The sequence below is a fragment of the Diabrotica virgifera genome, chromosome 5 (assembly GCF_917563875.1).
Source record: "Diabrotica virgifera virgifera chromosome 5, PGI_DIABVI_V3a".
Classification (NCBI taxonomy): domain Eukaryota; kingdom Metazoa; phylum Arthropoda; class Insecta; order Coleoptera; family Chrysomelidae; genus Diabrotica; species Diabrotica virgifera.
In genome coordinates this window covers 238285339-238303272 of record NC_065447.1, presented here as the reverse complement: position 1 = coordinate 238303272, position 17934 = coordinate 238285339, and the positions used below count along the sequence as shown (strand labels likewise).

Here is a 17934-nt window from a genome sequence, read left to right as displayed (position 1 = left end):
ACTCTCTAGAGCGTATAATTTTCTAAATTGCTTTGTGTGTAGAACTTCAATAAGTTGTTTTTTTGTGTAAAAATCTTCGAAATACAAATCATTTTCCATTAAAAAATTTTGTAGGTCAGCTTTCTTTGAAGATGTATTTGGTATTTTAGTGAGTTGTCGGGAATGATAGGAAGCGTTGTCAAGCACTATTACGCTGTTTTTCTCCAAGTTTGGGATCAGCGAGTTTTCAAACCAATCTTCAAAAATGTCAGCTTCCATATTCTTGTGGTAGTCAACGTTACAATCTTCCATTTTCTTCCCACATAATTTTAAAGCATTCGGAACCCATCCCTCACTTCCTCCGCAATGTACAATAATTAGTCGCGAGCCTTTATTTGCAGGCATTTCTGGTATGCACATGCTTGAACCATCTGTCCATCCTTTCTTTACTGTATCGTGGGTATCATACCAAGTTTCATCTAAATAATAAATTCTCCTATTTTCTTGCCTATATTTAGTAATTTCTTCTAGGTACATATTACGTCTGTTGACTATTCTTTGGCTTTCCATAATTGCTTGACGTTTATTTATTTTTTTGAACTTAAAGCCCATTTTTTTTATCCAATTTTGAAGAGTTTTCTCACAGCAGTTCATATTTCGACCGGTTGTTTCCAATTTCTTTCTTATTATTTCTATTGTAGGTATTTCATTGCTTTTGTAGCAGTCGTATATTGTGGTTTTCAATAGTTTTACAAGTGAAGGATTTAAAGGTCTTGAAAATTTGTAGTCACATCGTTTCTTGCGATGATAGGGTTCATTTTTAACTATTTTATATACAGTAGAAAGTGGAATTTCTGTTAAATCAGAGGTGGCTTGTGCCAATAGTGTTTCATCGAAGCCGAATTTCGTACGTAGATTTTTGTATACATTCAAACATACTTGCTGTGTTTCTGCATTTAAATGCATTCGAATCTTCTTTACGATCTCTTTTTTTTTAGTAATTACATTCACACTAGCACTGGCAATTTCTACAATATCAGCGTTATCGTACGCGATATTTACATTATCCCACGGGCGCCACATCACTATTCACATTAATTAAATTACAATAATCAACACTTGACACTCTCCAAACGAAATACTAAACCAATATTCAAAATAATTACAGCAAACAAAACACTCGTATCACTTAACACACGTACACTCCAGTACTAATACACTGCTAGGCTACCGAACTAAAACTAATCTTTTGCACGAAACTTGTGAATAGATATGCGGGAGGTCTGGCCGTAAAAACACAGATGCTTTCACAAAGGGCCGCTTCTTAAACGTTTGACCTAACATCTATATTTGAAGAATATCATATTTCACCGGCTTAAAGCTATTCTACAGTATTTTTTACTTGGACAATACTCTACGCTTTAAAAGCAATCTTGAAAACAATATGGTCAATAGCCCTGTATTGGCTTCCTGTAAATAATTGATGGATTCGACCGTTACTTGATGGAAGTTCATTTTATCTAACAATAAAACACTGAAAACGTTTGTTTTATATACTTCCACAAAATTTATTATAACTTGAGAAAGGCACTCTGCCGAAACAGCTGTAGTCACTTAGTTATAATAAATTTTGTGGAAGTATAGAAAACAAACGTTTTCAGTGTTTTATTGTTAGATAAAATGAGAAAGGCACTCTGCCGAAACAGCTGTAGTCACTTAGTTATAATAAATTTTGTGGAAGTATAGAAAACAAACGTTTTCAGTGTTTTATTGTTACATAAAATGAACTTCCATCAAGTAACGGTCGAATTCATCAATTAATAATAACAGTGACATTTAGATTCAGATAAGAGCCCTCAGTCTCCCTGCAGGTCAGCTTGAAGGTATTCTTCCACTTTGTAGGGTTCTACGTGTATGCGCAACTGTTGAACAGACTTTCTATATTTATTTATGTCAGTTTCTATTTTGATGCTGTAAGGCAGTTTAATAAAGAATTTAATAAAGGCATATTCTGTGGTTTTCTCAGATGTTGTTAGTCTATGTATTGGTATATTATAGTTTATGAGATTGGTTCGTGTATTAGTATTATGGTTTGTTATGTGTTTCAAGAATTTATGTCTATTTTTAAAAATGAAAAGTAAGCATTCATATATGTATGTTCCAGCCATTGTTAGTATGTTGAGCTTTTTGAAATTATCTCTACATGAATCCCTGTATTTCAAGTTAAGTAGAGTTCTGATTGCTCTTTTTTGTAATATAAAAACCTGTTCAGAGTTACTACTTCTCCCCCCCCCAGAAAATTATTCCAAATCGCATTACAGAATGAAAATTTGAAAAATATACAACTCGTTTACATTTTTCGTCCAAATAATTTGCTGTTATTCTGAAAGAGTAGCAGATAGATGTTAACCTGTTACAGATCTCATTTATGTGCACTCCAAAATCTAAATTTTGGTCAATATGTACCCCCAGAAATTTTGTGGTTTGGTTTAGAGTAACCATTTGCGATTGAATTGAGACAAGGTACTATTATTTGTTTTAGTGACGAAACATATATAATTTGTTTTTTCTCTGTTCAGTATGAGTTTATTCATATTGAGCCATCTCTGTGCTTTCTCTAATCTATTATTAGCGATATTCAATAAATTATTCAAGGATGACCCTATAGTTAAAATGTTATTATCATCTGCAAATTCCACAATAAGAGTATTCTGATTGTTATCTGTAATGTCTAAAGCTAAATCATTTACATAAAAAAACAAAGAGAAGAGGACCCATAATACTTCCCTGAGGAATTTCCACCGAAATGAGACCTTCATCAGAGAAGAAATTTCTTCCCTCGTACTCAAATTTTACCATAGTATTGTACCATCGATTTTTCAAAGGGTTTTCATCTCTGCTGTTTCTAACAATCTTTTTATCCTCTCTGTGTCAGGTCGTGTTTTTGCCGCTTATATCATTATTGGTCTGATGAGTGTTTAGTGTTTTGTAAATTCTACCTTTCATTTCTTTTCCGATATTTTTATTTCTTGATATTTTTCATTTAAGCAACCTGCGACTCTGCTTCTCTTCTTTGTGTGCCATCTCAGCTATGAAGGTTGGCTATCATCAAGGCAATTCTGATCCTGTTATGATGTTATTCTGATCCTGATTCTGATATTTTTCGTTTCATATAGTGGTCTATGCTGAAATTTTGTTCGGCGTTTCTAGCTCTATCTGTGTTATATGGAATCGATGCCAACATTATGGTTTATTCCTGTTTATTTTAACGGCCATATTTTGTGCGACCGTTAAGAAGGTGGAAACAATCTCGTTGTAGTCCTTGTGTGGTGCATGTGATCAATTTCAAATCGTCAGCGTACGCCATAATTTGCATTGACTTATTAAAGATTGTTCCACTTGTGTCTAACTCAGCATCTCTTATAGTCTATTCGAACGCTATTTTGAAGAGAAGACACGCCTCCTTGCTGTAATGCCGCACATGTTTCAAAGGTTTGTGACAGATCGCTTTGTATTTTCACTGTGCAGATCATTTTACTCATAGTTGTTTTTACAATTCTTATTAATTTATGGGAATATTAAGTTCATTCATAGCTTCATATGATTTACATCGTAGCATTCCGAAGTTCACAAAGAGATGAAACATATCAATATTAACTTTATTATTTTTTTCTAAGATTGACGTAGCACAAAAATCTGGTCAATTATTGACCTACCTGGCCTAAAACCGCTTTGCCATTCACCAAGGAATTCCTCCACGTAAGTACTTACACGGTTGTACAGTGTGTTTGTATATTATGTTCAGAAGAGTTACACCCCTATAATTTCAACAAATCTCCCTTTTTATCCAGTGGACAGATGATTTCCGTGCACCATTCCTCTGACATTTGTTCTTCTTACCATACTTGACTGTTATGCAGTAAATCAGATATATAACGTTGTTAGAGGTAATCGATTTTGACAAGAGCTATGACCTTGAAAATAACACTTAAATTTGTGTACTGCATCGGCATGACTCAGCTCTTGTAAAAATCCATTACATCTACCTCCATGTTTAATTATCTCTGCGGGGATGCAATCTACTCCTGGAGAAGTAGTTCATTGAAGTGCTCAACCCATCTGCTTTGTACTGCGTCACTGGTAATAACGATATATCCATATATATGTTTGTGTATACAACTTACTAGTTTCATTTTGCCCCTTTAGTAATTGAAGTACTTGCATAATTTGGTTCTCCAAGATCCGTTTTTTCTTTTCTCCTTTCTGGGTTTTTTTCCGTTTGCTCCTTATCCCTTGTTCTTCTTTGTAGTTTATATGCATTATTCTTTTCTTTTAGTGATATCTTAACATTTATCAATGACTCAACACTTGCACAGAGCTGGTCCTTCTGATCCTAGGATCCTTCTGACATTATTTGCCGCTTCCTTAATAATGATTCTTCTACATATATCCCATTTTTGATCTGTTCAACAAGGTATATACCCAAGATTGGTTGGTATCCATGTTTATACACTACCAAAGTCAGTACATGTGACAGAATGTTCCCAGTATTCGCGGTGTGCAAGTACTTGGAAAGGGAAACGAGAAACGACCGTGCGCGAGTCGCGGAGAAATATTGCAACTATCTTAAATAATTCATATTGTCAATTGAAATTGTCAAATTGACGTATATTTCATACCTTCTGTCATTGACTCAGAAAAATTATATATTGCTCCACAATATTGATATGATATGCAATTATTATATAAAGGTAAATTTAATTAATTGTATTTTGCTTGCAATACTGCATTTTAATAACGGATTTTATTTACTACATACAATTGTTTACGTTTGCTAAACATAACCTGCATCTTATTTTTTTCTTCTTATTATTTTTTTGGACTATGGTCTTGACAATTATCCAGCAACCAGGACTAATATAATTGGCCAATATAATTAAAAGTGCGAATAAAAGTACAGAGCGTAGAAATAGAGGTCGCTTTGCCGAACTTGCACGGTCCCAATAGAACAATTTCCTTAATAAGCCAGGGTAAGAATAGGGTATATCAATAAAGGGGAAAATGTTGAACAACATAAGTTTCACAGAATACACCGCTATTTTTGCAGATAGTCTAGCTAGAAGGAATGCAACGCTTAGTAAATAAATAGATTACATTAAGTCAGTATAAAATATGGACTACAAATGAGCGTTAAAAACCATATCCATGATTATTTCTAAGCAACATACAGTAGGAAGCATATCGAGGGAAAACAAGTAGAAAGAGTGAATTACTAAAAATATCTGAGATCTTGGGTAAATGAAAACAATGTCGAAGGTAGAGAAATCAGGACACGCATTGGAATTGTAAAACAAGCATTTATAAAAATGAAAAAAATGTTTGTTAATCCAGACCTTCCTCTGGAGCTGAGGATAAGAGCCTTAAGATGCTACATGAGCTTTGTCGTATAAAATGGAAAGCTGGACACTAAAAGTGGATAATTTAAACAAATTGGAATCATTTGAGATGTGGTGTTACAGAAGGATTTTGAAAGTACTATGGATCTAACGAGTACAAATGCAGAAGTGTCAAGGAGGCTACCAAAGGATTGCGAGGTCATAAAGAACATCAAAACAAGAAAGCTGGAACATTTAGGCTACATTACCAGAGGTGCAAAATATGAGATATTAAAGCTCATAATGTAAGGTAAAATTAAGGGTAAAAGATCCATAGGAAGATGAAGAATTTCCTGGCTGAGAAACCTAAGCGAGTGGTATAGTTGCAGCTTAGTAGATCTATTCACAGCAGCCGCCAATAAGGTACGGATAGCTGTGATGATAGCCCATCTCCGATAGGATAAGGAACTACAAGAAGAAGATATATCCCATTGCTCGGGTGCTGTTAAATTCTCGAAAAGCTCGAGTGCTTCTCTTTGCCATAATTTGATAATTGCCAAAATCCGTTGCTAATCTGCCTTGCATAAGTTTAAATTGATGTTGGTATGCTATTTCTTCACGTATTATGTATAAGTTACTCTCTTTTATATTTCTATGTGACTAGGTTGATTTGTAGTCCTAGAGATTGTACATTGTACTTATATCCTTATAGGCTATTATGTTCAAAATAAGAGAGCTAAATGGAACTACAACGTTAATGGGATTTTATTGTCTCATATGGTCAATGGACCTCTATATTTGAAAAAACCGCGGAGTGCTACCATTTAAATAGGTGCGTTTTTGAGAAAGGGACGAGTTAGTTCCTAGGCTCAGGGTGAATTAGGTTAAGTTCTATGCACTTTTGGTACAAATACGTTTACAGGAAAATTGTTCCAGGTTAAATTTACTATCAAAATATCACATTTTAGAGTCAAAAATATTTTTTTTACAAAAATATATTCAAAAGAAAAGCAAGAAAAAAACACCAAAGAAAGCAATTTTGTTTTTTGCCCTATAACTTTTTTCCTCAGGGATGTAGGTATAGGTATTGCTTCGGCAAAAAATAACTTCAGTCTTTGCTCTTTAAAATGACGTTTAGTAGAAGTCACTAGGATTTATATTTTCCAAAATAGGATTTTTCAAATTTCGCCGCTCACAGCATTTTTAGGGCAATTTTCCCCATTATTTCGCAAACATTGGTCTGTAACTTTTTTCTGCGCATTTCTAGGTATATGTAATAGTGGTACATTTAGTAGAAATAGAAGTCAATTACCTTTAAAATGGTCTATTGTATAAGGTTGTGCGACTATTTTTAAGCAAGTTATGCTTTTTCAAGGTTTTATACTTTTAATGATTTTTGATATTTTTTATGATTATTGTTTAAATTTCTTATTATGACTTTTTGTCTTGTACATTCATTGTGCAAAAAAGCTTATTTTCTTTACTTTAAAGTGGTGTATTGCAAAAAATTCTAGGACTATTTTTAAACAAGATATCCGTAGGATATCCAAGGGTATCCGTAATTTGAGAAAAATTTTAAAATCTTATTTTTTTTTTAATTAGAAGAATATAGTTGCATATTATAACATAATTTTTAATTCCAAATAACATTTCTTAATAACACTTTTCGATATTGTGAAATATAAAGGTACTTCACTCCTGAGCGAAATTCATATTTTTTACCATACCTCGTACACTATTGATAAAATTTTATATCTGATGATTGCATCTCAGGTTTTAGATTATGCAGAGCATTTTATAAACAATAATTTTTTTCATAAAGTTAATAATAAAAAAGTTTCCATATTTATGGTTCCAGCTTAGTGGGACATGTGGCATGTGTATATGTCACATTTTCAGAACGAATATCTTGTTTAAAAATACTCCTAGAATTTTTTACAATACACAATTTTAAACTTAAGAAAATAGGCTTTCTTTTTTATTGCACAATGTACATACCTAAATATACAATAAAAAAAGTTATGAGAAATTTCAAAATAATCGAAAAATATATCAAAAATCATTAAAAGTATACAATTTTCAAAAACCATATCTTGCTTAAAAAGTCATACCGCCTTCTACAATAGACCATTTTAAAGGTAATTGACTTTTTTTGCTACTAAATTTACCATTGCATATACGTAAATCTGCGTAGAAAAAAGTTACAGAACAATGTTTGCGAAGTAACAAGGAAAATGGGTCAACATCGCTGTGAGTAGTGAAGTTTGAAAAATCCTATTTTGGAAACTATAAATTATAGAGACTTATACCAAACACCATAAAGAGGAAGGCTGTAAGTTTTTTTTTCTGTGAAGCAATGCCTATACCTACATTCCCATAGGAAAAAGTTGTGGGGCAAAAAACAAAATTGCTATCTTTCGTGTTGTTTTCTTGCTTTTCTTTTGAATATATTTTTGCAAAGCAATATTTTTCACTTTGAAATGTGATATTTCAATAGTAAATTTAACCTGGAACAATTTTCATGTAGCCTTGTTTGTACGAAAAGTGCATAGAACTCACCCTAATTCGCCCTGTGCCTAAGGACTAATTCACCCCTTTCTCAAAAACGCACCCCTTTAAATGGTAGCACTCCGCGGTTTTTTCATATTTAAAGGTCCATTGACTATATTAAACAATAAAACCCCATTAACGTTGTAGTTCCTTTCTATAATACATAATCAATAGCCTATTAGTTTATTTGTTATATATTTTAAAACTGTTCAAAATTTAAAAATCTAGTAGTGATGTTATTTTGTATTCCAGTCTTAGTTATGTAGCGTTCTATTTCTTTTGTGTACTTTGCAGCACTAAATACACCAAGTATTGCTGTTGGGACTCTAAGCAGATCTAAGCGACTCTCTATGGAACGGAGAAAGAGAATAGAAAAAATGAGGCGACTAAGCAGACAAAAGGAGAACCACCAAATCAATGCAACATACACAGAATTTGAGGTTTGTATTAAGGCAAGTTTGATCTATTGGCGATGATACACAACAGCTTTAAAAAATAATTACTGTGAAAATTTAACTTGAAAATTTTTGAAAATTTTAGTTTTTCCTAACAATTTGGTTATTTGTTTTATTTAAAATAGAAGATATCATAGTCAACACTCATTTATTATTGACTATAAAACTGCAACTGACAGAAATACTGATGACAGATTCAAATTCAACATTGCAAGTTATATCAGAGGAACACCGGAAGTTTCTACTTCTGATTCTGGAAAAACTAGAAAAAAGACATTTATTTATTAATTTTATTTTATTAAAAAACCATGAACAAAACTTTCTATTACTCTGGTAATAATGATCCGGCTCATCGTAACGGAGTTGGAATAATTTTAGAAGACAAATATAACAATGCCGTCACAAACTTTGTGCCATTGTTGGACCGATGTCTACTTATTCAACTATCCGGAAAGCCAGTAAATATTAACATCATTCAGATTTATGCCCCTACGACAGATAAACCCACGGAAGAGCTAGAAGCGTGGTATGCTGATGTAGAAAAACTTATAAAGATGACCAAAAAACGAGACAACATTTATCTTAGGTGACTTTAACGCTAAGTTAGGTAGAGGAAAGGTATCTGGATTGATTGGAGATTTCGAACTTGGAGTGCGGAACGACAGGGGAGAGAGAATGACCGACTTCTGTCAATAACACACCATGGTAGCGACAAATACGTGGTTTAAATTACATCCTCGCAGATTATACACTTGGACTTCACCACAACACAATGAAAACAGAATAATCCGTAACCAAATAGATTACATATTGGTCAACAAAAGATATCACAACGCTATCGTCAATGCAAAAACATATCCTGGAGCTGACATCAATTCAGATCATAATCCTGTTGTTGTAAAAGTGCGCGCAAGATGGAAAATAATAAAGAAACAAAAACCTCAACACAAACTAGACATCCGATTATTGAAAAACGACACCATACAACACTCAGTAAATAAAGAATTAAATAAAAATTTAGGAAATATTGACCACCACAGAATTATCGAGTCCGATGACATAAACGTTCTTTGGAAAACTATTAAAGAACAAATGAACAATGCAATAGAAAAACATCTAAAAGTATCATCCAGAAATAACAAACAGTAATGGATGACAGATGAGATTTTACAATTAATGGACAAACGAAGAGAATCTAAAGGAAAAGATGACCAGGATGGAGAATACAAAAGACTAAATAGAATAATTCGAAGAAAAATAACCGCAGCAAAAGAGAAGTGGCTGGAAACAAAATGCGTTGAAATAGAAGAACTGCAACAAAGGCACGATTTTTTTAATTTACATAAAAAGGTAAAAGTGTTTACATCAACTACCAAGCGAACAACTTTTCACACCATGCTGAACACGGATGGCAAACTGCTAGAATCAACGGAAGATAAACTGAAAGAGTGAGAAAACTATATTAAAATTCTTTTTCATGACATTGAGAAGAACCAATATCGGAAAATAACAACGAAGGGCCAGCAATTCTGAAATCTGAAATTATAAATGCAATTAACCAACTCAAAACAAATAAAAGCCCAGGTCCAGATGGAATATACCCAGAAACGTTGAAACTAATCAGCGAAGAAAATATCGAAATATTTGTCCTTTTATTCAATCGCATTTATAATACAGGTAAAATACCCCAAGACTGGCTAGAGTCAATATTCATCCCACTACCAAAAAAGCCAAACCCACAACTAGTCCAGGAACCGAAGCATTTCACCTCGCAATTTTTACAGAATGGATCGATTTGCTTGAAAATTTAAGAATAAGTAGTGGATAGTTCAAGGATCAAAATCTATATGATGTCGAAAGGCGCTTTTACCATGGGGTCGGTTGCCACCCCATCTTAGGGGTGGAAATTTTTTATTATATTTTGACTGCAAAAGTTGATAAAAACATTCATTCTAAGCAAAAAATGTTCTATACATTTTTTTGATAAAATTAATACTTTTTGATTTATTCGCTATCGAAAGTGTTAGTTTTATATAGAAAAAATCAATGTTTTTCGATATATACTCATTTACCATTCACTCAATTTTTGCCGTAGAAAAAATTGTTTCAAAACAATTTCTTGGGAATTAAATAACCTACAATTTCATATAAAAACATTTTTTCGTATATCTGATGCTAATCTTTCTATTTTGAAGAAAATAGCATTTTTTACCAAACTACAAAAAGTCGTTATTAGCTTTTAACTCTAGTTTTTTAAAAACTAATCATTCTAAGCCAGTCAAACTTTTAAAATCTATTAATAATACAAAAATAAAGAAGAATTAATAAGGTCAATGACTAAAAGCAAAGCTAACTTACATTATTATGCTTCCAATTGGATTTCTTTTTTTTTTTTGAAAAAAATATATTGATTTTTTAACCGTAACCTTTTTAATTTTTATCTTAGAAAGTTTGTTAAAAAATAATTTTGTAGGTTTTTACAAGATCTATAAGACTATTAATACCAAATCCTTTTAAAATCCTCAGTCGCAAAAAGTGGTGACTCTGAAAGGGTTGGTAAATGTGATTTTTGCATGTTATTACAAGTTTTAATTGTTAATAGCTCACTCAATTTTTACCGCAGAGAAAATTTTTGCAAACCACATTCTTGGGAATTAAATAAGCTACAATTTTATATTTAAATATTTTTTTGTATCTCTGATGATAATCTTTATATTCTGAAGAAAATGGAATTTTTTCCAAACTTCAAAAATTCGATATTTGCTTTTGACTCCATTTTTTATAAAACTAATCATTCTAAAGCCAGTTAAACTTCTAGAACCTATTAATAATACATAAGTAAAGAAGACGAAATAAGGTCAATGACTAATTTTAATCAGGGTGGTGATTAGGGGTTTGCTTTCGATCACTTTTTCGCTGAAAAATATAGGATCTGACATTCTTTTCATTCTAAGCCACCTAATTTTTGAGCTAAAGACTTTCTTTTTATTTCTGAAGATAGATATTTTTAAATACTTCAAATTAGTTTAAACAAGTGATCCTCGAAAAGTGCATAGTTTTCCCGTCTTTTGACTTTGAAACTACAATATTTAGCATTTGCCGAGGAAGAGCTAACATATAATAAAGTATAGCTCGATTACTTTTCATCTTAAAGAAAATTTAAAAAAACGGTTTTGTTGATTTTTTCAAAAGGTACATTTTTGTTAAGCAAAGTTGTTTTGATAAAACAAAAACTTTTTGAGTTATTTGCAGAAAACTGATTAAAAACATTAATTTTTTTAATATAAAACTAACACTTTCGATAGCGAATAAATAGAAAAATTTAATTTTATCAAAAAAATGTATAGAACATTTTTTGCTTAGAATGAATGTTTTTACCAACTTTTGCGGTCAAAATATAATAAAAAATTTCACCCCAGACATGGGGTGGCAACCACCCCCATGGTAAAAGCGCCTTTTGGCATCATATAGATTTTGATCCTTGGACTTTCCACTACTTATTCTCAAATTTTCAAGCAAATCGATCCATTCTGTAAAAATTGCGAGGTTTTGTCCTATTTTAAGCTTCATTACTTGGACTAAACACTGCAATGAGTTCCGTCTGATAAGCCTTATGAGTCATGCAGTAAAAGTTCTGTTAAAAGTCGTACATAATCGTATCTATAGAAAGTGCGAAACAATAATCGGAGACGATCAGTTTGGATTCAGAGCCGGCATGGGAACGAGAGAAGCCCTCTTCAATTTACTAGTTCTCGCGCAAAGATGCTACGATCAACAGAAAGATATATTTATATGCTTTATAGACTTCGAAAAAGCATTTGATAGAGTAAGACACGACCTACTGTTAGAACGTTTGCAAGAAGTCGGTTTAGATGGAAAAGACATCAATTTACTAAAGAACTTGTACTGGAACCAAAACGCCAGAGTTAGAAAACAGGGATGTGTTCTGTCGCCTCTGCTGTTTAGTCTTTACTCCCAGTTTCTATTTAAAGAAGCACTGGAGGACTCCAAGGATGGAGTCAAGGTGAATGGCGTAAATATTAACAGCATCAGATACGCCGATGGTACTGTGTTGATTGCGGATTCCGACTTGGTCTACAACGACTCATCGACAAGACCAACTCGACCTGTGAGCAGTTTGGTATGAAAATAAACATTAAAAAAACCGAAGTGATGTCAATCCGAAAAAACCAAAACGTACCTCAACCTTGCACAATAAATGGGCACATTTTAGAACAAGTCAATAGATTTAAGTACTTGGGATGTTGGATCGATAGCAGCCTAAATCCTGATCTAGAAATAAGATCGAGAATAGAACAGGCCAGAAAATCTTTCGAAAAAATCAAAAAACTGCTTTGTGACTACGTTTATCCAAATGCTACGTCTGGTCGACTCTTCTCTATGCAGTTGAGACATGGACCCTTAAAACATCAACCATAAATAAGTTGGAGACCTTTGAAATGTGGATCTACCGGAGAATCCTCAAAATTTCGTGGACATCGCATACCTCAAACGAAGAAGTGCTGCATAGAATAGGCAAGGCAAGAGAACTTTTCAACGCAGTGAAAGTTAGAAAAACATCTTACCTGGGCCACATACTGAGAAATAATAAGTACCAATATGCTCAACTTATAGTGAAAGGAAAGATCGAGGGAAGGAGAGGACTAGGAAGGATAAGACTATCGTGGCTCAGAAATATCCGACAATGGACAGGGCTAAATTTTGAACAGCTAAAAGAACAGCTGAAGACAGAGAAGAGTTTGCACTTGTAGTAGCTAACCTCCATTGAGGAGACCGCACTTTAAGAAGAAGATAAAACTGCAACTGACAGAAATACTGATGACAGATTCAAATTCAACATTGCAAGTTATATCTGAGTAACGGGAGTATCGGAGTAACCGGAAGTTTCTACTTCTGATTCTGGAAAAACTAGAAAAAAGACATTTATTTATAAATCATAAAAGCTGCATAGTAATCTTCTAATTCTTTAAGTGCCGTCTCCTAATCGGAGGTTGGATATCATCATCACTATCTTTCCTATATCTCCCGCTGCTCTGAAAAATTCTATTGAACTGCATTTAAAACAGTCCCTTGCATTTTTCAACCATGACATTCTCCTTCGTCCTATAATACTCCTTCCTCATTTTTCCCTATAAGTTTATTTTAAACGTATGCGATCTTGAATTATTACTAATTACAAGGCCTGGGTGTTGCGTACCAAAAAAAAATGATTAATAGCAGGTTAACGGCGTCTAGTCGGACAAACTTTGATGTGTGGGAACACTGGAATAGGGGAAGTTTTTAAGTTTACTCAATAGAAACTTTATATAATACATGAAAAAAATGTTTGTCCGACGAATATGTTGGCCATTTTAATAAGTCCGAAACGTAGAACTTGTCAAATGACAGGAATTATATTGGTGGTAAATAGCAGTCTGATTTTTGCATGAGAGTTTAATGAAATGGTAACAAATCAATTGGAAGTTCTGTCCGACAAAATGCATGGGACGTGGGACGTTTTAGTAGTCTTCCGTTCGAAACCTGTAACCTGTTTCACACTTAAAACTTCCCCTGTTCCAGTGTTCCCATATATCAAAGTTTGTCCGACTAGACACCGTTAAGCTATTAACAAATTTTCAGCTTGCTATTAATCAACTTTTTTTTGGTACGCAGGATTCAGGACTATACGGCATTGTTGTTCTCATTGCATATTTTTTATATCATTCTTAGTAACTTGTTGTCTATTTCTATATCTATATCCCTTTTCTCCGATTGTTTTCCATAGTTTCTGTCTTAGTACTTTATTGAAGGCTTTTTTTAGGTCAAGAAATACTACATATATTTTTTTTTTCTCGCTTTTTGTGTTATCTGTTTTAAATATGGTCTTGTATACTCCTACTACTTTTTAAACCCTTTTATGCTTTTTCTAATGTGTCTTCTGTCATTATTCTTAATTATTATATTTTCTAAGAGTTTTATATATTTACGTAGTAACGTCAATCCTCGGTAGTTATTACATTCTCTCCAGTCTCCTTTTTGGTATGAGGGTACTATTAGTGACAGTTTCCAATCTTTCTGGATATCTTCATTATTTGTAATAATTGTTCTCCATTTGTTCCATGTTTTTTATAATCTCTGTCGTTATTCTATCCACTCCAGGTGCTTTTGCATACTTAAACCTTTTTATTGCTTCTTCTAGTTGTTCTTCGTTTATCAAGTTTTCTATGTTATCTTCCAATATATTATTTTGTTCTTCATTAACGTCTTGTTGGTTTATAGCCGTTAATTGCTCTTCAAAGTGTTGTTTCCATCTTTTAACTATTTTTTGTTCCTGTTATTAATTCTTCATTTTTATCTTTAATGCTGTATGCGTAGGTTGTTCAAATGAAAAGGTACGAAACGACACTGTGGGTATAAATGAGGTCTTTATTCAAAATATTCAGCATTACCCTGAGCACAACGATCCCATTGATTAAGGAGCCGAAGAATTTCTTGTTCCCAGAATTCCTGTAGCCATGACAAGATCCAGTACCAAACACATGGAAATTGCATTGTGACATGCCGATCATTTCTCCCTGGGTCGTCCACCTTGCCGATGAAATCAGCCGTGATAACCGTGATTTCCTGTCCAGGTCTCGGTTCATCAACCAAGCCCTCACGGCATGCACGTAAACGGACACTCGAATTTTGTAATGTGGACGCCATGAGGTTTGTTCCAACTCAATACAAAACCATGCAGTAACCGTTCAACACCTGTGCACTACATTTTATGCGTTCCAACTAGATTTGTACCATGTTCAGAATGATCCAAAATGCGTTCCAACTAGAAAATTGGTGATTCCGGAACCGTTCATGTATAGGTCTGGATCCCGCATATGAAAAAAAAGTTGATTAATAGCAAGCTGAAAATTTGTTAATAGCTTAAGGGTGTCTAGTCGGACAAACTTTGATATGTAGGAACACTGGAACGGGGAAAGTTTTAATTGTGGAACAGGTTAAAAATTTGGAACGGTCAGACCACGAAAACATCACATGTATTTTGTCCGACAGAACTTCCAATTGATTTGTTACCCTTTCAGTAAACTCTCATGCAAAAATCAGGCTGCTATTTATCACCACATGGGAATTATAATGAGTGGAACACGTAGAATATGTCAAATGACAGGAATTATGACAGGTGATAAATAGCAGTCTGATTTTTGCATGAGAGTTTAATGAAAGGGTAACAAATCAATTGGAAGTTCTGTCGGACAAAATACATGTGACGTTTTCGTGGTCTGACCGTTCCAAATTTTTAACCTGTTCCACAATTAAAACTTGCCCTGTTCCAGTGTTCCTATATATCAAAGTTTGTCCGACTAGACACCCTTAAGCTATTAACAAATTTTCAGCTTGCTATTAATCAACGTTTTTTTCATACGCGGGATCCAGACCTAGTACAGTCAAATTGATTCACGAATTTTTGAAGAAGTTCTGACTGGTAGTTCTGACATGCGCAAAACAAACAATTTCCGTTTGTAGGTTATTGTCGCATAACATAAATCGCAATAGTTTATGTTTAATCTATTCTAAAATATCAAGTTGCTGTAACCATCGAATTGTTAACTAATTTTCAACTACGACAACGGCTTTTATTAATTTTATAAAATGGGTGATATCGAAGGCGATAGTGATTTCACCAATGACGATACTAGTGATGATGATTTGAGTTCATGTTAAACCAAGAATCTAAAAAACAAAAATTACTTGGGTAGGTTATAAAGTATTAAATATTTATTTAATCGTAGAAGTTCCTTAAACAATATACCCAGAGTTTTCCTTAATACATAATAGCAATACTTTTGTAAAAGTAAAAATAAACAAATTGTTTTATACGAGGCTTGGAGGCCAAGTAACTATGAAATAAAGGTTATAAAATAAAAAAGAACAGTTTTACAAAGCGTTCCAACTGGTATCTAATTCCAAAACTATTTAAAACTGGACATGCTCAATTCATCGTTCATGTAGATATTCTTTTTCTCATGATCATCTTTCAGTGCGTCACAGTTTTTCGATTTCTTTTTAACGTATTCAATTGTATATGACAGAAAAAAGGCACGTCGGTGATTACTTCTAGTTCTGTGATTATTCTAGCTGTCGATAGATGGCGCCACAATTAAAAAAAATAATTTTTTTTTAATTAGATAATAATATTACAAATATAATCTGTATAATTTTTAAGACTATACAAATCAAAGAAAATACCATTTTATAAATGCAAGAAACACATTTGATTTGTTTTTATTCTAAATTGAAAATAAAATGTGACAACTGTCAGATTTAACTAAAATGTCATGTTAGAATAAATGTCATAAATGTGTATTATCACGGACTTACCCTTTTTCCTATCATTTGTGACGCACTGAAAAATGATCATGAAAAGGACAATACCTACCAATACACGTATGATTCAAGAACGCTACAGAACATTAAGTTGGAACAAACCTATGATGTCCTTAGGTTTGTTCCAACCCGTCACATTACCGTTCTCGAATGATTACGCGTATGCGCAATAACGTATAAATATGCGCAGTAACACATTTTTCGTTACTGCGCATACTCGTAACCATTCAAGAATGATTATGTGACGGGTTGGAACAAACCTCTTCTTACACGAACTGGGCCTAGATTCCGTGCACTGTCATAGCCACCTTTACTTAACAAGCCATGAAGTTGAAATTTGGCAACATGTATTGGTAGACCGATTAATTCTGACAGTTCTCATTTGTTTTTAAATTATTTTCACTGTATTTACAGAGAAACTGAAATATTTTACAATATTTTGTGCTCCAAATTAAAAAAGAACATTAAAAGGTATGTTATTAAGATGATTTTAGTTCAATATAATATATTTTTATATAAACTTGCGTGCATATAGAAATCCGTCACCTTAAAAATTTTGTCATTTTTAAGACATTATATTTCCTAAACCTGTTGGCAGATTTAAGTGATTTTTTAATATGTTATAGCCTAATTCTTTTACAATACTGCTGTAATAATATTGTTGCTAAGCAGTTGAATTTTTATGGTGTACCGGGCATTTATAAAATACTGAAATTAAAACCCAACTATAGACTCCGGTTTTCTTAACATTCTGTTTTTTTTTATTAATTCGCTTATATTTAACAACTAGATTTGTTCTTTATCAATTCAGGGTGTTTCTAAATAAGTGCGACAAACTTTAAGTGGAAAGGAACAAAATGCAAAATTTTGACGCCTGTATTTTAAATGTAATCATTTTTTTCGAATCCTGAGAAAACTAATGAGTATTTTTGAAAAATTTAAACGCAGAATGAAAGATTACTTTATTACCGAGGGCCGAAAGTCCCTTAGAATGAATAAAAAGTTTTTTTTTTAATGACATATTTGAAACTAAAAATCACACTAAATTTTCTTAGTTTTTCACCCCTGTAACTTATTAAAATAAACATAGAAGTTTTCAGGGACTTTCGGCCCTCGGAAAGGAACAAAATGCAAAATTTTGACGCCTGTATTTTAAATGTAATCATTTTTTTCGAATCCTGAGAAAATTAATG

At 32.9% G+C, this 17934-nt stretch overlaps 1 protein-coding gene across 1 annotated transcript in view; it reads left to right on the top strand.

The window, feature by feature from the left end:
- Nucleotides 1-17934, top strand: part of LOC114329588 (protein regulator of cytokinesis 1-like) — a 58941-nt gene that overhangs the window by 17624 nt on the left and 23383 nt on the right. The window contains exon 8 of the mRNA XM_028278756.2: nt 8199-8344. Within this exon, the coding sequence (XP_028134557.1) occupies nt 8199-8344 (146 nt within the window). The remainder of the gene's footprint in view (nt 1-8198; nt 8345-17934) is intronic.